This window comes from Cetorhinus maximus, chromosome 3 (assembly GCF_964194155.1).
Source record: "Cetorhinus maximus chromosome 3, sCetMax3.hap1.1, whole genome shotgun sequence".
NCBI lineage: Eukaryota > Metazoa > Chordata > Chondrichthyes > Lamniformes > Cetorhinidae > Cetorhinus > Cetorhinus maximus.
The window spans coordinates 203,076,562-203,102,256 of record NC_135881.1 but is presented as its reverse complement, the minus strand read 5'-3'; the positions used below and the strand labels follow the sequence as shown (position 1 = coordinate 203,102,256).

At 42.5% G+C, this 25,695-nt stretch overlaps 1 protein-coding gene across 4 annotated transcripts in view; it reads left to right on the top strand.

Moving 5' to 3' along the window:
* Window positions 1-25,695, top strand: part of LOC144679206 (uncharacterized) — a 58,084-nt gene that overhangs the window by 13,926 nt on the left and 18,463 nt on the right. For 2 of the 4 annotated variants that reach the window (XM_078539632.1, XM_078539631.1), the window contains exons 2-6: window positions 5,635-5,713; window positions 8,037-8,162; window positions 14,717-14,860; window positions 19,999-20,092; window positions 22,979-23,073. In XM_078539632.1, the coding sequence (XP_078395758.1) occupies window positions 5,635-5,713; window positions 8,037-8,162; window positions 14,717-14,860; window positions 19,999-20,092; window positions 22,979-23,073 (538 nt within the window). Of the gene's footprint in view, window positions 1-3,372; window positions 3,718-5,634; window positions 5,714-5,817; window positions 6,041-8,036; window positions 8,163-14,716; window positions 14,861-19,998; window positions 20,093-22,978; window positions 23,074-25,695 lie in introns of those variants that run through there. The other 2 variants (XM_078539633.1, XM_078539634.1) reach the window with 2 other exon arrangements.

The following is a 25,695-nucleotide window of genomic DNA, read 5'->3' as shown; positions in this document are numbered from 1 at the left end:
TTCCACCTGGGCCTCTCTGGCAGGCCCCGTGAAGGGGGTGGAGGACCAGGTTCAGGAAGGCAGGGGGAGAATATGGGGGAGGGCGTGGTTGAATACTTGGGGGCGTGGGGGATGGGAGACCTCCATTAGGCACAGCATGCCCGAACAGGAGGATTGCCCCCCCACCCCAACCTTCCATCCCCTCTCAGCCTGCAAAAAGGCCGCCAGGTCAAAATACCAGTGGCAGTATTGGGGAGGGCAGTTTCAGTGGGGGACAGTAAAATTCCACCCATGGTTTTCTTTGTACTGATCAAGCTTAGAGGAGTTACCAACCCTGAAATAGCAAGTGAACATTTGTAAAGATAAATTATTAATCTAGAATTAAATCACCCAGTATGATTTAGTGAATTATTCCCCCCCACACCCTGTTAATATTGCAGTAAAGGAGTTGCAGAATCATAGCCTACTACAGCATGGAGATAATAATGGGGAGTGGGCGGCAAAGTGAAGTTGAAGCCAAATTCCAGCTCTGATTGCATTGAATGGCGGAGCAGGCTCAACTGGCCTTATGGGCTATTCCTATTTCTTATGTTCATAATTTTTCAGTGTTTTGCCCACATGAACCACCTTGCCTAATCTCACCCTCCTGCTTTCTTCCCGCTTGTCTTTGTGGCCTCTTGTCAAGAGATAAATACAAAATACACCATAATGGAAGAGGCATGTTTTGACATACAGAAAGAATTTACATTTGTATATTGTTAGGAGCCCCATAGAGACCAATAACTTGTTAAAAGAAATTCAAACTTCCAGTGAATAGCTGAAAGGTTTCAAGCTTTTACTGTAACAAACAAACTAAAAGCACCTTTGACTAAACATTTTTTTTTAGGCAACTTATACTTTAACTATGGAACAGAACTTTTCCCTTTCACTTTTAACACAACAGAAAATCCTATTGCATGGTTATACTTTACACTGCCCCTTAAGTAGACATCCAGTTATCCCGGAACCAGTCCAAAGTGATTTTTGGCTCCTGAGAGTTTACTTCAGATCTTTTCCTTTCCCAGCCCAGTAACTTTTAAACTGTCTTTCATGGTGAGTGCTCAAGCTAGGTGAATCTTCCAACCTTGTTTAAATCCTCATGAATTTGATCTTTATAATCGGAGTACAAGCTCCCACTTACATTCCTGTGCTGTGAATCATGGAGATTTTTCTCTTTCATCTGCTGCCTCTCTCTCTCTCTCTCTATCTCTCTCTCTCTCTCTCTCTCTCTCTCAGATCCTAGTAAACTGCCCTGTCTGTGAAATTCAGGAATATCTTTTAGGAGAACCTTGTACCCCAATCCTACAGTGACTTCCTATACACCCCTCCCTCTCAAAGCCCATATACATGTCAGTGTGAATCACATGGGCCTTGTATCCAGGTAGAAATGCTGATTAGCTATCTTTAAGACTCCCAACTTCATTCTATCTTGAAATTAAATAGGCAGATAAAGAATAACTATTTACAAAACCTGACATTCTTAACACGTTCCTGGGACTTTGGAGACTAACATCCTATCCACTGTCAGCATAGATGCTTCTGCCATTATCTACAAGTGTGAACACCTTGCACTTACTTCCCAGTAAAACAACCAAACCACCCAAGTTTGTCGTCAGCAGAATTCAGAACAGGTCACATTACCTGCTTCATTCCTTCATTGTGCCCTAAATTAAAAACACTGTCTCAAAACATAACAAACTTATAAAAACCTTGCATTTGTAAAAATAGCAAGTTCTCTGGCTCCAAAGCACTTAACAACCAATGGATACTTTGAAGTGCATTCACTGCAGTTTTAACAGCGAACTTGACTGTCAATCAGTACCTAACAAGAAGGCACCATAAACACAAAGGAACATATTCCATTTGGGTGGTGTTGCCTGGGGCACAATTATTGGCCAGGGTATTAAGGGAACACCATGGCTGCTTTCATTGTTGCTATTGGATCTTCTATGAGAATTTGAGTAGAAATTCTGTAGAAGCGTCTGGTACCCGCAGGCATAGTGTGGCAGATCTGTCATGGCCCCACTCTAAATCCAAAATACAGAACCATTATTGAGAGATGGGTGACCATGCCAGCAGCAGCATCCACTGTGGCAGACAGAGTTTTGCGTGGCATCCTACGGGATGGGGAACAGGGTGGGGACAGGGCACAATCCAAAAATTTGAGGAGCACTTACATTTTCTCCTCTTAATTCATAATGATGCCATCCACTGCTTTCTGCAGGGATCAACACTGCTGGGACTCCTCTTTGTGGTGGGGGGCTTTGCAGGGTGCACCAAATAATCACCCCAAAATTAAGGTCATGAGAGAGGGTCAGGCATAGGATGTGCCCAATCTACTGCCAGAATTTGCCATGGCTGCTTTCAAAGGGCAGGAACCCAGCTGAGATGAATTCAACCCCAACCTCTTTTCCTTCAGTCACCACTCAGCCTGATTTCTGCCTCAACAAGAGCAAAAGCCCCAGCCTTGGGTTTCAGGTAAACTTCTGATCTGGAGGACATCACCTCCAGCGGTGCAACAGTTTCAAAAGCCTGGAACTCCCTTCCTAACATCATTGTGGGCGTATCTACCCTACACGGTTTGCAACAGTTTCAAGAAGGCAGCTCATCACCACCTTCTCAGGGGCAATTAGAAATGAGCAATAAATTCTGACCTGGGCATTGACGCCCACATCCCATGAAAGAATTTTTAAAATACTGAAGTGTCAGCCTAGATTGTGTGGCGTAGACTGCAGTGTGACAGGAACTCTCAATATCCTGACTTAGTGACACAGGCTAAAATTTGTCAAAGTTGGAATTGAAAAAGACTCGAAACGTTGACTGATTTCTTCTCCACCGATGCTGCCAGACCTGCTGAGTTTTTCCAGGTAATTCTGTTTTTGTTTTGGATTTCCAGCATCCGCAGTAGCTTTTAGCTTTTTGTTTTTAACTCTGGGTGTGTTGGTTGACTCATCATTTACTGGGAGCAAATGGGTAATAACTAATTAGCAACCCATTTTATACCGTCCTCCCTTTTTCCCAATGCTTTGGTGACCACTGAATACTCTAAGGTCTAGCCTACTCATTGTGGGTCAGTTGCAGTCAGAGGGCCTATAACTGGCCCTGACAAAAGGCCTAACATGTGGTTTAGACGGTCACTTTAGATTTTCCTTCTTCCATCTTGCTTAATGCTCTCTTTGTATTGTCCTTTCAGTATCACCCTTGCCTATGCAGGATGTGCTACAAAAAGTTAATTGCTGCTGTGATCTTTTCTAGTTAGTGCACAAAGAACAAGTATTATTTTCTGTTCATGTCTTTTTAGATCATTTAAAATTTGCACCTCCTTTTTAATCCATTCTTATCCTGTCACTTCAGATGATTTGGAATAGGAGGCAGCCACACTCCCGGGAGACAGATTCAACTGCTTAGGCTATAGGTATTCACAGAATGCAGGCTGAAGGAATTGTTCATTCATGGTTAATTTCAAACCAAGAAAGTCAGCAGTTTCATCCAAGCTGGTGCTTAATTTTGAATTGAAATGGATTTAGAAACTACCTTTCGGAGGATTAAATGAAAATGTTGCAACAGCTGTGGCTCAGTGAGTAGCACTCTTACCTGTGGCTTCAAGACCCACTCCAGAGACTTGAGCACAGAAATCCAGGCTGCCACTCCGGTGCAGTACTGAGGGAGCGTTGCACTGTTGAAGGTGTCATAACCCAGGTGAGATGTTAAACCAAGACCCTGAATGCTCTTTCAGGTGAATGTGCGAGATCCCATGGCATTATGTTGAAAACGAGTGCAGTGGTTAATATTTACCCCTCAAGCAATATCACTAAAACAAGAGATTATTTGGTCGTGTTTACATTGCTGTTTGTGGGAGCTTACCGTGTGCAAATTGGCTGCTGTGTTTTCTCCATTATAGCAGTGTCCACATTTCATTGGCTGTAAAGCGCTTTGGGATGTTGTGAAAGGTGCTATCTTATTGCAAGGCTTTCTCTCAGTGAGCTGATTATCGTTTTTCAATCACTGTATTTGACATTGTGTTTTCTTACTGTATCCCATGTCCAAGGTGTACAGCTGTGAAACTCCAGGATTCTTTCCTGGACTCGGAATGGCACTGGAAGCTGAGTGAGCTTACCCACTAGTGAACAGTAGATTTATCTTGTGTACAAACCTGTCAGATTTCCCAGGCTTGAGTGCAGCACATCCGGCTGACCTAGTTTGGGATTATCATTATTCTCCTTATTTTTCCCATTGATTTAATTATTGTCGGTGACAACATGCTACCTTTCTTGCCTCATGCAGTTCAGACCTGTCTGAAATTATAGTTATAACTCTCACTTAATCTGTGGATTCATACCCTGTTCTTCACACCTGCAAGGTTTCACTTTGCATTATTTGCACAAGTAATGGAGATCTCCAACAGTGCAGGACGGGGAGGGCCCGTTAAGCCAACCAGACAGGTTCATTAGTAACTCCAATGAGACATTTGCAATAAAACATTTCCAACTGCCTCGATGGTAACAAGCATGCAGTCACAAGGCACAACCGGGTGGAGGGACAGCACCACAGAGACTCCTGCTGATGAGAAATAAAAGAGAAATGGGCTACTTATCGATGCATTCAGAAAAGGCAAGGAAATTCTCAGTAACTCAGGGGGAAAAAAAACCAAAACTAAAGCTAAACAAAGTAAATGGAACTTAATCTCCCACCCTCAAAAAATGAATATCGTAAAACATACAGATAGCCCCAACCAAGAGGGTAGCAAATAACCATTTGTACGTACTACAGGTGTACAGTTACAAAATGAGTTGGATGCCTGGATTCCAAACAGTATGATTAGGTAGGCTACAAGATGGGATGCATGGCAAACTGGAATACGTTTTATATTTTATATATACCTTTGTGAAAAATATTCCATGGACAAACTCTTGTTGCATTTCCTGTTTTCTATATAAACCAAGACACCAAACAACATATGAAAAGGAGGGAACACTTGTCTTGGATTATTTCTATTTTAGTTCGAATTTCATTGCTGTGTACATTAGCATGGGCTGTTTATCTTGTGGCTTTGCTAACACTATGTTATCACCTTTTTATGAGATCAGTTAATGTAATGGAAAAACTTCCCATTACGAAACATTTGCATCATTTCATTACCTCAGCACATCTCAAAGTACTTTCCAGCCAATGAAGTATTTTCAAAGTGTAGTCACAATTATAATGTAGGAAACACAGCAGTCAATTTGCGCACAGCAAGGTCCCACAAACAGAAACATGATAACGACCAGATAATTTGTTGTTTAATGATATTGATTGAGGGATAAATAATAGCCAGGACATTGGGAAATAGTGCCATGAGATATTTTGCATTCACCTGAGGGAGCAGACAAGGCCTTGGTTTAATGTCTCAACCAAAAGACAGCACCTCTGACGGTGCAGCACTCCCTCAAGTCCTTGACTGGAGCATCAGCCTAGGTTTTATGCTCAAGTCTCTGAAGTGGGATTATGAACATGCAACCTTCTGGGTTCAGAGACAAGAGTGATATCAACTGATCCACAGCTGTCAATGTCCTCTGATGTTACTTGCAAGCACAAAAATAATTCATTTTTCTAACATGCTTTTATGTTTTGCAGGCAAATCCACAGCCTTTGAATTCAGGCTGTGCTGACCATTATGATAAAGTGAAGAATTGCTGCAATGAGTGTCAAGCAGGTGAATTCTTTATACCATTCTGCATGAGATTTCCCTCTGTTGATGTTGTCATAGTTTGACCATATTTGTAACATTCCTGCCTTGTACTCGCTTTGAAAAGGCAACTTCCATCAGTGTCTCCAGCAACATTCGCATCATAACTGCCAGGCAATGACCATCTCCAACAAGAGTGAATCTAACCATCGCCCCTTGACATTCAATGGCATTGCCATTGCTGAATCCCCCGTTGCCAACATCATGGGGTGTTACCATTAACGAGAAACTGAACTGGACTAGCCATATAAATACTGTGGCTACAAGAGCAGGCCAGAGGTTCAGAATCCTGCGGTGAGTAACTCATCTCCTGACTCCCCAAAGCCTGTCCACTATCTACAAGGCACAAGTCAGGAGTGTGATGGAATACTCTCCACTTGCCTGGATGAGTGCAGCTTGCACAACACTCAAGAAGCTTGACAATGTCCAGGACAAAGCAGCCTGCTTGATTAGCACCCCTTCCATGAACATTCACTCCCTCCACCATTGACACAGAGTGGCAGCAGTGTGTACCATCTACAAGATGCAGTGCAGAAACTCACCAAGGCTCCTTAGACAGCACCTTCCAAACCCACGACTGCTACCATTTAGAAGGACAAGAGCAGCAGATTCATGGGAACAGCATCACCTGGAAGTTCCCCTCCAAGCCACTCTCCATCCTAACTTGGAAATATGTCGCCGTTCCTTCACTGTCGCTGGGTGAAAATCATGGAACTCCCACCCTAACAGCACTGAGGGTGTACCCACACCACATGGACTGCAGCGGCTCAAGAAGGCAGCTCACCACCATCTTCTCGAGGGCAATTAGGGATGGGCAATAAATGCTGGCCTAGCCAGCGATGCCCACATCCCGTAGATGAATTTAAAAAAACATAAGTTATGTGAGTGCATTGATGCCATTCTCCTAACCACAGCTTGGACACACACCATACTTTATCAAATTGAGGTTCTGCTAATTGGAGTTCTGGAGCTTCATCAACAGCTGCTTGTCTCTCTGCACCTTAATTCTGGTAACTCATTGAGCCCTGGATACACCAGCTTATGTTCTTATACCTGGCCTCCAGGTAGTATTTCCCAGCAGCTATTATGACAAGTCTTAAGAGTTTCCTCATCCACCATTTGACAGGCAACCACTTCCATTGTGGTGAATTGGACTTATATACAGAGCTGATATTGTGCCGACCATCTTGATGTTCTCGATGTCCAAGACAGTTGCCCAGCAAGAAGCTTATACATCATCAAGTGCAAAGTCCAGGTCCTCATATGAGGGATTTTGACAGAGATATGCTCACTTTGAGAATGACTCTCCTTCCAGGCTACGCAGTGACAGGTTGATATAGAATGAAATCCTGACTCCCTGCATCCCTTTCCCTTTCTGCTGCAAATATATTTTGCAGCCTAGTCCTTGTTCTCACAAGTTGGCCAGCGGAAGCCCTTTGATTCCTTGTTTTTCCTCCCAAAATCCATTACCTCACACTTGTCCAAAATAGCATTCCCCCAAACTACTACTCCCACCAGGCTGATCCCTTTTCCAACTGCCCAAACCTTTGCATCATCAATACATTTTGGGATTGTGCTGTGTCTGTGCAAGTCCTAATCATCTTGTGTAGACTGAGAACTAAAGTGGACCTGGGGTGCATCACTGTTCCAAATCCAGTCTGAGCCATAGCCCTTGCCCTTGCATCCTGTTCCTGCCTGTCAATGAACTTACTGTCCTTGTTGCAACATTACCCCTCAAACTGTACCAAGTTCATGGATTGGTGTCAGTGCACTCCAGGTCCATCAACAAAGGCGGTCAGCAGCTGTCTGCATGGAAATTTTGGCGATGCGACTCAAACTTTTTTAATGAACAACTGGGGCAAAGGTTCTGACTGATGGTGAAGTCGTTTCATTTCATGTGTACATTACATTAATGGTCACAACAGGAGGCTAACAGCGCGCAGTAGTCATTAAAGTAATGTGTGTTCTTCATAAAGTGAGAATTGAGTTTTGTTTGGATGAGTGGCCACATTTACTGGGGAAATACGAGTTCGACGAGTTAAAGTCTTGATAGTTAGTTGTAGTTGTAAGACCTGTTTGTGTTGTCTGGTGTTGACTGAAAGTATGTAGCTTTTCCCCTTCAGCGCAAATAAAATCCTCAATCGTTGGGCATATTTCAACTGTGCACATTGATACAAATAGTACATATTTGTATACGGATTGTAAAGAGTCCCTGTCTATCTTTCCCTTTTCATTGCTACCAGTGAAGGATAGCATCAGATGACCATTAATACTGTGTATTCCCTTTTAGGCTTCTATCTCTCTGCTCCCTGTACCAAAGACAGACCTGTCAACTGCAAACCTTGTGGGGAAGGAGAGTATCTGGAGCACAGTAATTCTCAAACAGAATGTTTGAAACAGATCGAGTGTGATGAAAGTTAGTATCTACTTGTGACTTTACCGAACTCTTAAGGGATTTTCGTTCTGCGGTCGGGAGCGCAGAGTCAGGATGTATCTGGTTCTGCAAACCCAACCTGGGAAAAAGTGGTCTACTTGTCCCACCCCCCTATAAACCAGCTTATATTTCACCTCTTTTCTATTTTTCCTTAGTTTTGTTGAAGAGTCATACGAAACGTTAACTCTGTTCCTCTCCACAGATGCTGTCAGACCTGCTGAGTTTTTCCAGGTACTTTTATTTTTGTTTTGGATTTCCAGCATCCGCAGTTCTTTTGCTTTTATCTGGGAGAAAGTGCCCTGGAAGGTCAGATTTTCATTTCAGGATGACAGGGCGCTCTGGGAGTAAGGCCAGGCGACCTTAAAACGATTGTGGAGGCTGCCAGGTGCAGAGGCGGGCTGGACGGAAGGTCTGTCTCTGTTCTCCAGTTTAAAAAGCAATAAAACAAAAAGCATCCCTCCAGCCTTCACCCCTCACACCCCCTCATCTGCCTACACACTCCCCATGCCCCATCCATGTCAACTCATGCTCTCTACACCCCTCATGGCCCCTCGTACCCTCTATGCCAACCTATGACCCTCTGCCACCTTCCATGGCCCCTCATACCCTCCATGTAAACCTATGCGTCTTTACCCACCCCCCATGGACCTTTATAACTCCCATGCCAACTTAATTCCAACTCATGCCAACCTATGTCACCCCAGCCATTGCTTTTTGCCCTTCCACCTACCATGCCTACTCACCCAGTGCCCACCATGGGCAGCTCTCAGGACCTATGTCGAGATTACAGAAAATAAAGTTCTAAGTGTCTATTGCAGACTTTATATTTAAAAAAAACACTCTCATTCATAAAAACCCATTCATTGCATTTACATTTCTTCAACTACACCCTTATAAAAATTAACATTTCATTCAAGTGCTTAATCCTTTATAAAGCCAATCATTGGAATTCATTGCAAAAACAAAAATTGCTGGAAAAACTCAGCAGGTCTGGACAGCATCTGTGGAAAGGAAGACAAAGTTAACGTTTCGAGTCCATATGACTCTTCACCAGTTCTGATGAAGAGTCATACGGACTCGAAACGTTAACTCTGTCTTCCTTTCCACAGATGCTGTCCAGACCTGCTGAGTTTTTCCAGCAATTTTTGTTTTTGTCTAGATTTCCAGCATCTGCAGTATTTTGCTTTTATCATTGGAATTCATAGTCCCACTTCAAAGTGTCTACAACTATTTCGAGCTGTAAATCAATGGGTGAAATGGAAGGCAGCCACTGTGATAATGGAAGGTTGTGAAATCAGTCATGCAGCACTAATCCAGTAATGGCAACCCTCAGGCTTATGTCAACAGACAGCCTGCAAGAGTAAGCAATGATTTTATAAAAACACTCCAGACTAAAAGGGCAGGAGAATTAAATACCTTAACAGCATGACAGTTGCCTCTGACAGTTCGTTTGAATACTTTTGACAGTTCATTTTGACACCTTTGACAGTTCCAATCAGTTCGTCATTTAATATGTTTTACACACATTCATGCCTGATTTAACAACCCCAAGGGGCACCTTGTCTCCCACCCCCCCACCACCCCCCAAGAGGCACTTCACTTCCCCCAAAGGACACCTCACCTCCCCCAATGTTATCCTGGGACCATATCCAAAGGAGTACCCTACCTCTCCAAAGAATTCCATAAAGTTCAGACCAGCTCCTACCAGGTCTAACCTGTGTACGTCGTGTTTCACACACCTGGGTCACCAAAATGAGACATGACTGGAGGCAGCTGTTGATTTATATGGGCAGCTGCCTCCACAAAAAGTGTATGTGCAAATCCCAACCCCAGCCCATTCCTGCCCTCACAAAAATGGTAGATGCCATGTTCAGGGGCAGGACTTCCAATTTTGGCCTCTTCTGCCACTTTCACACCAATGGAGTTGTTTCCTGTCATTGTGAAAATCCAGGCCAAAGACATACATCCAAAATAAAATAATTAACAATTGGCAAGTTTGAAAATAATCACTGCTGTTCAATCACTACCTTTATTACTCTTTGAAGAGGTTTAGAAAAGGACACAGAACTGGGGAGTGTGTGTCGGTGTGTATATAAGTATTTGTGTGTGCTTTTCATGTACATATGAAATCATGTATACATATATTATATGCATAAATGCATAAGTTTGAGGTGATCCAAAACTCTGCCTGTGTCTTAACTCGCAGCAAGTTCCATTCATCTTATCGCCCCTGTGCTCGCTGACTTACATTGGCTGCCAGTCATCAAAATCTTGATTTAAAATTCTCATCCTTGTTTTCACATCCCTCCATGGCTTTGTCCCTCCTTATCTCTGTAACCTCCTCGAGCCCCACAACTCTCCAAGATCTCTGCACTCCTCTAATCCTGGCCGGCCACTTGAGCATCCCCAAATCTAATTCCTCCACCATTGGTGGCTGAACCTTCAGTTCCCCAGGCCATAAGTTCTGCAATTCTCTCGCTACACCTCTCTACCTCTCTACCTTGTTTTGCCCCTCTCGGACATTCCTTAAAATCTACCGCTTTGACCAAGCTTTTGACCATCTGACCTGATGCCTCCTTATGTGGCTCGGTGTCAAATTTTGTTTTATAATGCTCCTGTAAAGTGTCTTGGGATGTGTTATTATGTTAAAGATGCTATATAAATATAAGTAATTGTTTTTGAAATGTATGAGACAACCCATCTTACACGAGGTATGAACACAAACAACGCAGGAACAGTTGTCTTGCCATCCCAGTGCCTTTCAAATTAATTTGCCATCACATGAAGATAAATATAAACCAATGACTGTTTCAATTTGGTAACTACACTTAATACAATGGACAAGAGGGTCGCAGTTGCTCGTACAAGCGGACTCAATAAGAGAATAGCTTCTCTAGTGTGCTTAACGTTGTTGCAGGTTTAACCTCCTGCTACAAGTATGACTTTGTTTGTTTAGGTTCTTTTGAAGCCTCATCCTATTTCCCGTATTCTGTTCCTTTGATGTTCCAACACGATGCCTGCCTGAGAGACAAGTCAAACAAGCCATCCCAGATCTCATAAGGCTCCCTATAAGATTGTCAGGGTGAATCACTCAATGATTTTCCATCCAGCCTTTTGTGGAGATGTCTCCTCTCTGTTCAGTGTTTCCCTCACACTCGAATCATGGTGAGGGAATCACAAGTGTGTGTTTAGATTAATGGCTAGGGGGAGGTGGTGGTGGTGTAGTGGTAATGTCACCCAGCCTAATGCTCTGGGAGCATGGGTTCAAGTCCCAGCACTGCAGCTGGTGGAATTTAATTTCAAATAATGAACCTGGAGTTGAAAGCTAAACTCAGTAATGTTGACCAGGACCCTACAATAAAAGCAAAATGCTGGAAATCTAAAATTAAAGCAAAAAATGCTAGAAAGACTCAGCAAGTCTGGCAAGCATCTGTGAGAGAGAAATGGAGTTTGCTCTGAAGAGGAGTCACACAGATGTGAAATGTTAACTCTTTCTGTCTCCACAGAGCTGCCAGACCTCAGCATTTTCTGTTTTTATTTTATGACCCATGGCCCATATGGTTCACCAATCTCCTGGTCTGGCCTACATGTAACTCCAGATCCACAGCAATGTGGTTGACTCTTAAGTGCCCTCTGAAATATTCAGTTCAACGGCCACAAATGTTAGCCTTGCCAGTGATGGACAACTCCCATGAAAGAATGTAGAGAAAAAATACATATCAGCACCGCTATTGGAGCAGCACACTACCGTCATTAAAAATCTTCCTGACAAACCCCCTGATTCCCTCGATTCCTATGGGAGTTAGATCATTACCAATTCGTTTACAGGAGGTGGAAAAAGGCTTCAGCTACCTTGCCATATATAAGGACAGGAACTGATTCCTGTCCAAATTCGACAGTGATCACTGTGCCCAAACTGATGGACAGGGAGATCGCGCAAAACTGGCCATCTTGTGCCATTAGAGGTATTGTGGGCGGCACTGCAGTGTGTGCCAGTCCTGTAATGGATGGAAGGGATGTTGCCATCAACTCCACAGTGAGATCGAGGGCTGGGTGGGGTAGGGGGGTGGTGGGGGTTGGGGGGTGGGGAGAGGCAGTGGCCAGCAGCGGTCTCGATGTGAGACCAGGATGAATGTTCAGTTAAGTGAAATGTTGTATTTAAAGCCTGAAAAGATTGACCACAGCCTGCTCTGGTCGGTCATGAGCAACTAAAGGGAAGGGGCCTGAAACAGATGTTAGACCCTGGATTTGGGTTGGAATTGGACCTGACATTGGCCACAGGCGAGGGCGTCCTAACCAGCTTGGTAAGCAGTGCTGTCTTGGCACAGAATGACCATGTTGGTGCCCACATGCCACATTAGACCCTACAGCACCCATTTTCTCATGCTAAAAATGCAGGCTGAGCGATCCAATTTCCCGACCTATGATTTTTCAGCAAAGAGATAATCATGAAAATGTCTCGAGAGAAGATATGGTGGAATAGTGAGAAATCGCTCTTAAGATGCCACCAAACATTTGGATGTTCCACTGTTCAAAAGTTTGGGATGCAGCTATGGTGTCTTTTTTTATAAAAAGATCTCTTCTGAACTCCTCCAAACTCTTTCCACATCACAAATTTAATTTGATGCAACTGCAATCTGCCCAAGGCTGTTGCAGGAATATCATTGCGTTGGTGATAAGAAACTTAAATATTTTATGAAAACTCTCAATTTAAAAACAAAATCTCTTGAGGGTTGAGTGAATTCTAATAGTCTGCCATGGCACTAATGTAATAGAGCAAAGCGTTCACATTCCCCAAGCAATACACTTGGCAGTTCTGACTCTGGCTCTCTCTTTTGAGTGGATATTGGGTGGAATTTTAACCTCGCCCCCCCTGCCCCTCCCCACCCCCGACCCCTCACCAAGGATGGGCAGGTATGGTTCAGATTTGAAGTAAAACTTGACAAGAAGTTTCAAACCTGGCCCAATTTGCCTCCAACCCACCCATTTGTGGTTTTCATGATGGGGGAACAGGGGCAGCCAAGCCATTTGGTTTCAGGAGGCAGATCCATCATTGAATTCTTTTAAGGTGGCTACGTGCCTCCATTTTTACATTATTTCTAGTTTTAACTCATGACACAACATGTGGAAGGAGACAAGAAGGGACTGGATCCATGAGGAAATTGCCTTTACAGGACTGCTTGTGGGTCAAGAGGAGTTGGAGTGTTTCCCCTCAGGCCTAACAAGCTGACCTCTTTACACATCTTGCGATTGGCCAAATCATCCCCCAACTCCGCCTCCTGATCTTCACAATCTGTCATATAAGGGTCTACCACATATAGGGTTGATGTGGGACTGAGTGAAGTACCGCCCACACAGTGAAGTAAGAGAACATATGACCCGCATCTAGGGGGTCAGTGTGGCGTTGGACAGAGCCGCGTGCAGACCTAAGCATGGAGACAGTTCCTAGCTTGTACCCTTTACTGTATATTTGTAAATAGCTCTAGTAGTTAATAGAGACTTACAGTTAACCTGCTAAAGACTACGAAGACTTCATCAAACTTACTGAGGTGTAACCAACACCCTATAACACCCAACCCCCCCTCCATCCCAATCATCCCACCCACCGCCTATTCTTCCCCATTCCCTGGTTGCAGCCTAATCCTGCAGGCTTACCTGTCCAACAGACGGTTAGCTTGTCAATCAGGCTGTTGGATGGGAAACATTGCAGAAGTTTAGAGCATGTCCTGTACTAAAATTTAGCCAGAAATCCTAAATTCCCAGTTCTCCCTTTGCTTTCCTTTTGGGTAAACTTCCTGGGTTGGGGGGGCATTTGTGTATCAGAGAGTCAGTGGACAAGATTTTGCTCTTAATACTGGGTTATCTCCTTTACTCAGCATCCAACAAAGAATCTGTGATATTTATTACATGTGGTCAAGAAATTTGAATCTTCTTCATGGTTAGCCTGTGGCAACACATTGTGAAATGAGAATCGTCAGCAATTAAACTGATTTACAAAGTGTGCAAATTAACTGTAGACTAAAACAAAAAAAATAAGTTTTAACCAAGGTTTATAGATGTTAGAACTTTATTTGCTTATATTTATAATAATATCTAAATTTATCAACCAGTTGTTATTTTGCCTGAGTGGGTACATTGGTAATGAAGACCCGACAGCCTTGTCCCAGCAACAATTGAAGGAGAAATCGAGGGTAAAAACAGAAAAGGAAGTAGAAAAATCAGAAGAATAGAAAACATTGTGATGTGGACTGAGGGAGAATGGAAGAAAATGAGAGAAGAAGCAGACTATGTCAATGGCCCCCCGTTAAGCTATGGTGACAGCAAACCAAACAAATGTTGTTTAGTCTTGGTTTTAATCTAAATTTTCACTATAGTCTAGATGTAGTTAAAGACCACAAAAACATGTTAATTTGAATATCTATTGTTCCACATTTAAGATGGATATTATCACTCAAATACACAAGCATGCAGCATATGTTGGTTAAACGTGGTCACCAGTTCTCATTGAGTCTGAGACTGTTTTGTTTCCTTCATAGTGAAAGGATTTGAAGTACTGCATAGAGGAGATGCAGTGACTGCTACACAGTGTGTATGTAGAGCCAATTACCACTGTTCACAAGATTGTGAATATTGCCTCAGGGACAATCCGTGTCTCCCAGGTTTCGAAGTGAAGGAGAAAGGTAAGCATGTGTTATGGGAATGCTGTAGACTTAAAGGAAAAATTAAATTCCATGAAGGCTTTGTAAAACTGCAGTTTTTGTATAAATTGAAAATAAGGTGATTTATTGTGGGAGTTAGCCATTGCGTTTTGAGATCAGGGTTCCAGTCCTAACATCTCAATTCATTAGTGTTTCCCTACATGGTAAGTTGGTAATCTTAGCCAAATTGTTAGACATGATGTCAAGTGGATGAGAGGTGCTGAGCTGACTGAAGAGTAGTGTGACCAATGGAAAGTCCATTGTGTTCACTCAATATTGGCTGGCAGCAGCGTGGCTTTGGGAGACCCTGTGATGACTACAACAGGACTTCAGCACCAGAGGAGCCAGCAAGGATCTTAAAGGGACATGAAGGAGATCATAAACTGTTTAAATCAAACATTACTTTCTGCTTATTTAAAAATGGACTTTGCTGGACCAAAAACATGGCTGCTATAGGGGTCACATAATTTGCAAGTTGGCTACAGTTCTGGAAACTTCCAGCAGTAATTACAGGACAAAGCTCAACCCTCAATCTTGTGGAATCTCACACCTATCATTGTATTGACCCATTACAATCAATGAAGCAAAGGAGCAGCAGGCAGTCGGTCTCCCAGGCTGGACTTACAACAAAGAGAGAGCCATCAAAACTCGTTATACCTGCGGAGGCGCTAATAACCACCACCTATCTCCTAAGGTGAACATTGGATTTTTACCGGAGACATAGAAACTGATTGAACCTGAAACTGACTCACCAATGGGTAACACCATATGGCCTAAGCTCCTCTGGCCTTTGCAAAGTTTTAATATTATATTCTGGACTCCCAGGCCAGTCTGCTATTGAACATCCAGCCTGTCAATACCAAAGCTGGACTCCAGGTTGACAACAAAGCCTGCCTCAAGTTTAAACCTCCTCGAACCCTGGTTCTTTGCAAGATTCCTGCCATCGCCTGTAGAGTGGACCAAGTCTCTGGATACCAACATCATCTTGTTCTAGCATCACTAACTTTAAAGGAAATCTGCAACTCCGGGGACAGAATATTGAGCTCGGTGGGCAGGCTTGCACTTGTGTCTGTGTGTGTGTGTGTGTGTGTGTGTGTGTGTGTGGGTGTGTTGTGGGTGTGTGTGTGTGTGTGGGTGTGTGTGTGTGGGTGTGTGCAGCTGTGAAGACTATCCCCAGGTTTGAATGTACGAATAAATAGTACTTCTGATTTCACCTTAAAGAAAGTTTGCTGCGAGTCACTTTAAAATTGATGTTACAAACAGAGGGTTTGGAGAAACACGCCATGGCCTATTTCAAAAATTAAAACACCTCTGCTTATGAACAGACAGCAGGAAAAATAAAGGAATTCAGTTTGCCCCACTCCCCTGTGCATGATCGAACACTTAAGGTTGGGCGCAGTGTCCCACTGAAAGACTGAGACCGGGGCCTTGAGCAGTCAGATGCTGACATCAGAGCAAAGAGGGAGAAGGCTACCATGAGGGTACCTTATGGCCATTACCACGGTTTCCTGTAACCTACCACTACCATCCCCATGGTGGCCCCAGGAAGCGACTATAGCGCAAGCAGATGGAAGGGAAATCCACTGGGAGCCCAAGTCCTGCACTGCCCACCCCTACACCCCATTTACATGCAGTGGGCAGGGAAAGCAAGGCAAGTGGAAGTTCTGGCATGGACAGCAGGAGAAAAATACAGATTGGTCAGCAAAGTAGCAGTTCTGTATTCAACAAATCAACTATTCTAGAGAGTAGGGGAACCCTGGCTCCTATTGTTGTCTTTTGTGCTGAGTTTGTGAAAGTGTGGACGTGTCTTTGTTATACTGTTGGCTCTTATGTATGTGTCTGGTGATACACGTATCTGGTGTTACACATTTCTGGTGATATACGTGTCTGGTGATACATGTGTCTGGTGATACACGTGTCTGGTGATACACGTGTCTGGTGATACACGTGTCTGGTGATACACGTGTCTGGTGATACACGTGCCTGGCAATACAGCCACACACTTCACATTCAGGTTAAAATAATGAACTTGAAAGAACACTGTGAAATAGGGCAGCCACAGTCAATTCAACAACCAGTATGATTTGAAATCTCATGATATATTATGTTGCTCAAGCAATAGATCGCTCCCAACCTAAAATGAGCTCAGGCTAGGTTTATTTGAAGGATGTGGGGAGTCATTGATGGATACCTCATTTACAAGGTTTATAAGAGTAATCAGCTCTAGGCAGATTTCAGATCCAGCTTGACCTCCAACTGGCAGTGTAGACATGGTATAATTAATAACAACTGTACTGTGGAATGTTTTCTCCTTGTGTTAAAGAGATATTGTGACAGATCAATCAGCTATTTTCTCTCCAAAATGTGATGGCTTGAAGCGTTTAATCACCAAAAATCCTAATAGAAAAGTAATAGACGTGGGTTTTATAACACCTTGTGTTGCCTGATCGTTGGTATTAAAAAGCATTGCCGCTTCTGTACAATGTGGCTGGTATGGAGCTGTCCAAAGATTAAGAAGGTCACAGGTTTGTCCCAGAGCATACATCCACACACCCAACTTTAGGTGGCACCTTTCAGTTTTCCAAATCAATTTCTGTCCTGTCCAGTGGGCCCCAACTTCAAAACAGCGTTCCTGAATTTTAAATTACTCATGAGACTATTTCATCCATGAAGAAGTTGTGAATACAGGAAATGTAATAGGTGCTTAATTTGCTCTTTTTTAAATCACATTAGCGACATTAACAATTTATGGCACTTTGACAGCATTTAGTCTTGAAATTAAGCACGTTCCATACTGATGCCCCTTCTTTGGATTGATGAGAACCATAGCAATGCATTAAACTCATTAAACTCATTAGGGACAGGAGGAGACCATTTAGCCTTTGAGCCTGTTCTGCCATTTCAATGAGATCATGACTGATTGGCAACCCAACTCCAAATCTGTCCCATATCCCTTACTACATTTGGTTAATAAAAATGTATCAATCTCAGATTTAAAGGTCACATTTTTTATTTGTTCATGGGATGTGAGTGTCGCTGGCAAGGCCAGCAATTGTTGCTCATCCCTATTTGATGTGGCACCCATTGTCATTTGCGGAAGGGAGTTCTAAACCTCTACCACCCTTGGCGTGAAGAAGTGTTCCTTAATTTCATTCCTGAGAGGTCTGGTGCTAATTTTTTGACAATGTCCCCCAGTCCTAAACACCCCAACCTGTAGAAGCAGCTTCTCCCAGTCTTCCTTATCTGTTGGCTATCTGAGCCCATCAATAATTATGCAAACAATTTAAAATGAGGCAATTTGAATATTCATGAAGCTACGGACAGAAAATTTAAGTGTGGCTACCGTTCAGCCTCCACATCCCCAACCTTCAAGTTTTGTAGAGTGAGAGTTTCGCTGTGTTGCTATGCGTTGTCAGTTGGGATTTTTATTCCTGATCCCGATCCATTGAGCCTGGCATAAAGATAAATATGGCTCCCCAGCCGGGGCAAACAAACTCACTGACAATATATTTCCATCAGATGACTGTTAAAGTCAGGAACTCCGCTAAGCAGTGTGTCAATGAATAAACATAGTTACTGCAGAGCTCAGGATGCTATGTATCTGCTCCTGCCTAAATGTCATGCAAAAACTAGTTTGATTTTTGCGGTTGCGCAAGATTAATTTACAGTGAATGGAAATGGTTTTCTGTAACTTAAGATTAAGTGGATTCTGTCTTCTCTGAGGTGATGAAGAATATCCTTCTGGTAAGCTAGAAATCGCTGCTGACAATAACAGAGGATCAGCACTCAATACAATTCAGATGCCATTCCTCTACCTGCTCTCTTACTGGGGCCTTATGCTTTAAGGGTAGTTTACGAAAATTGTGGACAAAAAGGTTGTCATGCACACAAAATACTAATGATTCATCTGCTATTATCTGTAACTGTGATGACAGGCCCGGAGAGTTGACTTCGACTGAGTGCGATTTTGTGAAAGGATCACTAGTGAGTTGGCATCCTGTTTCACCCCTCTCACCGTTTTTACTGGAAAACTGTGAATATTTTTGTCTGGCTACCTGAGGGAGAATATATCTGCCCTGATAGGGGCTCAATAGAGGTTCACTAGATTGATTCCTGGGATAAGAGGGTTGTCCATTGAGGAGAGATTGAGTAAAATGAGCCTATACTCTCTGGAGTTTAGAAGAATGAGAGGTGATCTCATTGAAACATATAAGATTTTGAGAGGACTTGACAGGGTCGATGCTATTCCCCTGGCCGGAGGGTCTAGAACTAGGGAACATTGTTTCAGGATAAGGAGTTGATCATTTCAGACTGAGGTGAAGAGAAATTTCTTCTCTGAGGAATCTTTGGAATTCTCTATCCCAGAGGGCTGTGGATGTTTAGTCATTCAGTATGTTCAAGACTGAGAATGATTAGGTTTTTAGTCACTATAAGGGAAATGAAGGGATATGGGGGTAGGGCGGGAAAGTAGAGTTGAGGTAAAGGTCAGCTGTGATCTTATTGAATGGTGGAGCAGGCTCGAGGGACTGAGTGACCTACCCCTGCTCTTGTTTCTTGTTCTTATTGAAGTCAATGTAAATAAAAATTTGGAAAGATATTAAACAGGTGCCAACTCACTGTCACATGTTTAGCACCATAATGCAATGTCAAGATCTACTCATAACTATCTTAAGCTTGATTTGCTTAGTTGTTTTGCCTTTTGCTGTATTTTATGAACATTTAAGCAGTAATTGGGTGGCATTCTGAAACTGTCAGCTTCATTCCTTAACAGGGTCTCTTTGAGTACAGAGCATAGCGGTTACATTACTGACCATGAAGCTACCAGATTGACGGAAAAAAAAAATTTGGTTCACTAACGTCCTTTAGGGAAGGAAATCTGCCAGCTTTACCTGGTCTGGCCTACTTGTGATGTGGATTGAACCTTAACTGCCTTCTGAAATGGCCTAGCAGGCCATTCATTTGCCTAAGGGATAGACAATAAAGGCTGGCCTTGCCAGAAACACCCCACATCCTATGAGTGAATAATAATTTTTTTTAAAAAACAATCTTCAGCCACTGATGTTTTCTTTAAAATTTTGCTTGGGTTCCATTTTCTAACTGAATATTATTATCTTCCACAGCAAACAGGTTATCTGATACTAAATGTAGGCCCTGTCCACCGATGTACTTTTCAAATGAGACCTCACTTACAGCGAAGTGTAAACTGAGGACAAAGTAAGTTCGTTATATGAATCATAATGTTATGGTGTTGTAATTTACAGAGTTGAATGATGTTTTATTGTTTTTTAATATCTGTTACAAAGTATTTACAGCACAGAAACAAGCCATTTGGCCCAACTGGTCCATGATGGTGTTTAAGCTCCACACGAGCCTCCCTCCGCCACCACCACCACCGCCCCCCCCGCCAACGTTTCATCTAATCCCATCAACATATCCTTCTAATATATTTTGAGAAAGACGTTTGTAACAGTTTATGTACTTGTGTCACAGAACCTTCCTCACAACATCAGAACAAATTTAACTTTTCTTCAACATGTTTTTACATTATGAAAAGCATCTTTTCAAATAGCTTGGTACACAATTTACGAGTCTAAATCTTTACGTTTCGAAAAAACATCATTTCTGAGGAACAGTATGGCATTTGGTTTATCGCACCTGTGGGTAATGGTGGATAATGGGCCGTGGTTCAAACGACTTTCATCGATTTTTAGTGCTGATAGATGACAAGGGCTGGAGATTTGTTTTGGGCTGAAATAGGTGGAGCCAGGAGCCCTGGGGCTCACCCAATATTGGACCTGGGGCCTCATCAGCATATTGTCCGTCCAGACAATTCCGTGAAGATGAAGTAAGGCCATGCTGCTCAAAGAATGGAATATCCCATCTAGTTTTGGGCATGTTGAGGTAAGGGAAATGCTAAAATTCAACTGTAAAGGTAACATTTCATGAGCTCGAGTTTCAGCTTGGTTAAATTGGCTTCTACGAGGCCATTTGTCCGAAAGCGGTACAATCGATGCAAATGATCTTGGAATTTATCAAGTTTCACAATCAAAACACTATTAGGAGCTGGCCTTGCCCACAAAACTAGCCATGTACAATTAAGAGTTTCCACTGATTGTCTTGTCTTCAGGCCTTCGAGGAGGCTTCAAAAATTAAACTGGATCTTTTGGGTGTAAATATACTAATGGGCACATTTCGAAAGCTTTGTACTAGCTCAAAGAATATGGCACCCTAATATAATGAGCAAATAGCCCTGTATATTTTGCAAAAGTCATTTTTAGTTATTTAAAGTTGGGTAATTTACAGATGGTGGACACTAAATATTTATTTTTTGTGTTTCAACATTTCAACAGTTTTAATCAAACTGCACCAAGTTGCCATTCTTAACGATATCAAGGAATACATTTTAAAGCAACATTTTTTAAAATTGCATTGTGAAATGCTGCTCGATCAGTTTGGTTTGTGGCAGAGTGTGTTTGCTGATATGCAAATACATTTGAGCGAAAGCCCGGGGGGAAAAGATGCTTCTCAAAACTAGTGCAATTCTAGGCCCAGTTTGCACCCAGATCACCCACAATTGTGCCTAAAGCAGAAACTCTACCCTCTAATCTGTATTGAGTCAGTCAACTGAGACTGAGATTATGGAACATGGAGATGTCCTTGTTCTTTCCTCTGCACCATCATTGTCAGTCTGAACAACACTCTGACAGCACCAATCATTCCTGTCACTGCTACATTACGCTAAGAGCTTAAGGGGCTTTTATACAATGGCTATTGGTCTGAGATGTGTCATTTCCTTGGGCAACTTTTACAGTCTGTGCTGGAGGATGGTTTGCTTTGTGGAGCCTTTGCATTCTGATTACCTGTCACAATTGTATTTGCTACAATCCTTCCAACTTCCTCTGTGGTGGACCACAATTACTGTCTATGCAGAAGACATAAGGTGATGATGTTAAGCATTCCACATTTTGGTCTTTTTTTTAAGGTATGGAGGTACAAAAATTTGGAAAGATATTAAACAGGTGCCAACTCACTGTCACATGTTTAGCACCATAATGCAATGTCAAGATCTACTCATAGCTATCTTAAGCTTGATTTGCTTAGTTGTTTTGCCTTTTGCTGTATTTTATGAACATTTAAGCAGTAATTGGGTGGCATTCTGAAACTATATTTTCCTCTCATGATTAAGTTTAATAGAGAAGTATGTAGGAATTAACTGATAAAGTTTTATACTTTATACATATTTAATGCGATCGATTGCTTGTTACTTTACCTGTTAAGTCTAACAACTATTTGGGGTCAGTTTTATAAACAATGGAACGCAAAGAGTTTATTTTTCACCATATTGAAATGATAACAGTATATTCCAGGCAACCTGATTTGATTTATAATTAATTGTGATAGTCAAGCCTCTGCTGTGTTCAAATGCACATATGAAACTGACACACTCTACTCTAACTGTGGCCTAGTCAATGTAAACTTGAAGCTGTATTTCCCTACATTACAACAGTGACTACACTTTGGAGTGGTACGTCATTGGTTGTGAAGCAACCTGGAATGTCCTGAGGGTGTAAAGGCTCCTGTATAAATGCAAGTTGATTTTCTTTATCAATCAGCACTCACACTTTAAGTAAATTATGAATTTCAAACTTTAAAGTCTTTGTTTCACTGCTGTCCAATCCCCAATCCAGTTTCCCAACTATGCTGAAAAGCTCCTTCCTCTTCCCAAATTCTCAGCACTGAGATGTGGCAATTTGTTTAGTGGAATATTTTATGTGTGCAAATAAATGTACCTAGCCAACGTACCATTTTGAGTAATAATGATAGTTGCAATACCTGATTTTATTGAGAAATATCCCAGCCAATATTTATCCCTCAATCATCACCACTAAAATAAATGATCTGGTCACACATCACATTGCTGTTTGTGGGAGTTTGCTGTGTGCAAATTTGCTGTCACATTTCCTACATTACAACAATGACTACATTTCAAAAAGTACCCCATTGGCTTTATAGCGTTTTAGGATCTCTGCAGTTGTGAAAAGCAATATATAAATGCAAGTCTTTCTTTTTAATATTAACGCTGTATTTCATTTCCTATAGTTGCACCATCCTTGGAATGAAGGAAAAGGTTCCTGGTAATACGACTTCTGATGCCGTGTGCATCAGTGTCGATGCATCACTTTCACCCATTTCAGGTACAGTGGATGCAAAATCTATCTGTCACAATTATAAGTACCATTTGGAGCTCTGCATTGTAGTATGTAGCTTGAGCCTTCATTAATCTCAGTTATCTATACTAAAACAATTTATTCTTCTGAGACAAGAACAGAAATGTTCTGTAAAACACTCAGCAGGTCAGGCAGCATCTTTGGAAAGAGGAACAAAGTTAATGTTTCAGGTCGGTCACCTTTCATCAGAATTATTCTGAGGGTTTAGCAATGTTGACTTTAATGTTTGAATTTTCCGAATCGTTGAATAAACTTCCATTGGGTTCGCACTGAATTCAACACATATCCTGAAAAGCAGAATGCTCCAGTGTAATTTAATGGGGCTGCTTTCTAATATATTGTTTAAATAGCAAAGAACAAGTAGGTCAATGATAAGATTGATTGACTTGCTGGCAATTGTACACATTGCAAATTTATAACAATTGTTACATATGAACATACAAATTATGCTAAGAAACGAGCCCCATTTTTGTGAAGTTCTTGGTACAGAAACAGTTGTATATTCAGCCAGAGATATTTAGAATTAGAACTACACAAGCTGTTAAACGTGGATCCTTTATTATCTCTTTGTTGCAGACTGCCTCTGCTGGTACATGTGTGTATGGTAGCCTGAATGGCTAAAATTTTCAATTTTTTAACTCTGTTGTAAGTAAAACTTGATCTAGTAAATGTGGCTTAAAACCCTGTGGATTCTGCTGCTTAAAGTCCAATCACATGGCCACTGCCACCTTCATTATTTCCTGTTCTTGCTTTTGCTCACAAAAATGTTTTCCTACCACTTACCTGATCCATTGGGCAAGAGTTTCCCACTGGCTTGAGAACTTTGGGGCATCAAATGAATGTCAGAAGCCCGCACTGTGTGGGAAACAATCAGTCAATGTGATTTTCCCCGAATTAGTCAATTAGTGGCCAGAGGGCAGGATTGCAATTGTAAAAACACATCTGGTTCACTAATGTCCTTTAGGGAAGGAAATCTGCCGTCCTTACCTAGTCTGGCCTACATGTGACTCCAGACCCACAGCAATGTGGTTGACTCTTAAATGTCCTCTGAACAAGGGCAATTAGGGATGGGCAATAAATGCTGACCTAGCCAGCGGCACCCACATCCCGTGACTGAATTTTTAAAAAAATTAAGGATGGCAGGTGGGTTCTCAAAGTTGGACGGCCAATAGTTGACTCTTCAGTTCAGGAACAGCAGCAAGCTGCCTTTGCAGGTAAGTGAGGGAGAGGGCACCTCAAGCTAAAGGTAACCTCTCTCCAACATCTTAAAATTTAAAGTAAAACCTGGCCTCAGATCCGGGTCACTGTTGTTAGGGAGTGGCTGGTGGGGCAGCGCTCCACAGGGGGCGTCTGCGGCTATAGCTGAAGCCGGGCAGGCAGGGAGCCACCTCTAAGCTCACCTGGAACATTGAGTCACATTGTTCCCTGGTGCCTCTGGCAACCTGGAGGCAACCTGGGATATTCTGACAATAGTTCTTAATAGGCCCTTAACTAGTTGAATCAGCTAGATGCCCCTTGCGGGTGGCTTGCCCTGCTGCTCTGCCTCCAGGAAAGTGAGGGGATGGAATCAGGGAACCAGCACGTTGACCGACGGTGTGAAATTCCATCCCACCCAACTCGATGCCCTCTCTCATCGGAAAATCCTCAACTGGGTTTCTAAATTATTTATCCTCAAAACGAATCATTTCTAAAATAAATGAGAGATAACACATAGGGAAATGAATGATGAAAATGTTTTAAAAACCGTATTTGCTTAGAATGTTGTTGTGTTACTGAAAAGACTATTTAAAAAAATCTGGTACATCATTTCAAAATTCTCTTCCTTGAGTTCAAATCCCTCCATGGCCTCACCCCTCCCTATCTCTGCAACCTCCTCCAGTCCTGTAACCCTCTGGAGATCTCTGTGTTACCCCAATTCTGACTTCTTGCCCATCCCCCACTACCTTCATCCCACTATTTGTGGCTGGGCCTTCAGCTGCCTAGGCTTTAAATGGCAGAATTTCCTCCCTAAACCTCTGCCTCTCGCGGCCCCTCTCTCCTGATGAGGGCTTGGCGGTTAAAACCGGACATGCAATGCTTCGTTCCCGGATTCCAGATGTGTTGCCCACTGCAAGGTCGGCCTCATTTTAAAATCAACCCAGCGACCCTCTATAAGATGTGGGTAGGACCACAGTTTAAGAACTGTGCGCAGTTTTGAACATCTCCAGGATAGAAAGGATACTGGAGGCATGAAAAAAGATGCAAGATAGAGCTGCTATGACCATAGTCGCCCTAAGAGGATATAAAACCCATAACCTAATGCTCTGTACATCTGTAAACTTACAAAGACTTGTCTACTCTCCACTTCTGTTCTGCTTATAAGACAGACGAGCATGTCATCCGTGCAAAACGAACCACAGATGAAAAGGAAAATGCTGCCGTCTGGAGTGAATAAGGCCTGCTGTTTTCTGGCACAGAAGGAGGCTGTTCGGCCCATCATTCCTGTACTGGCTGAAAAAGACCTATGCAGCCTCTTTCCAATTTCCAGCTCCTGGTCTATAGCCCTCTTATTTTATTTGTTCATAGGATGTGAGCACCAGTGGCTAGACC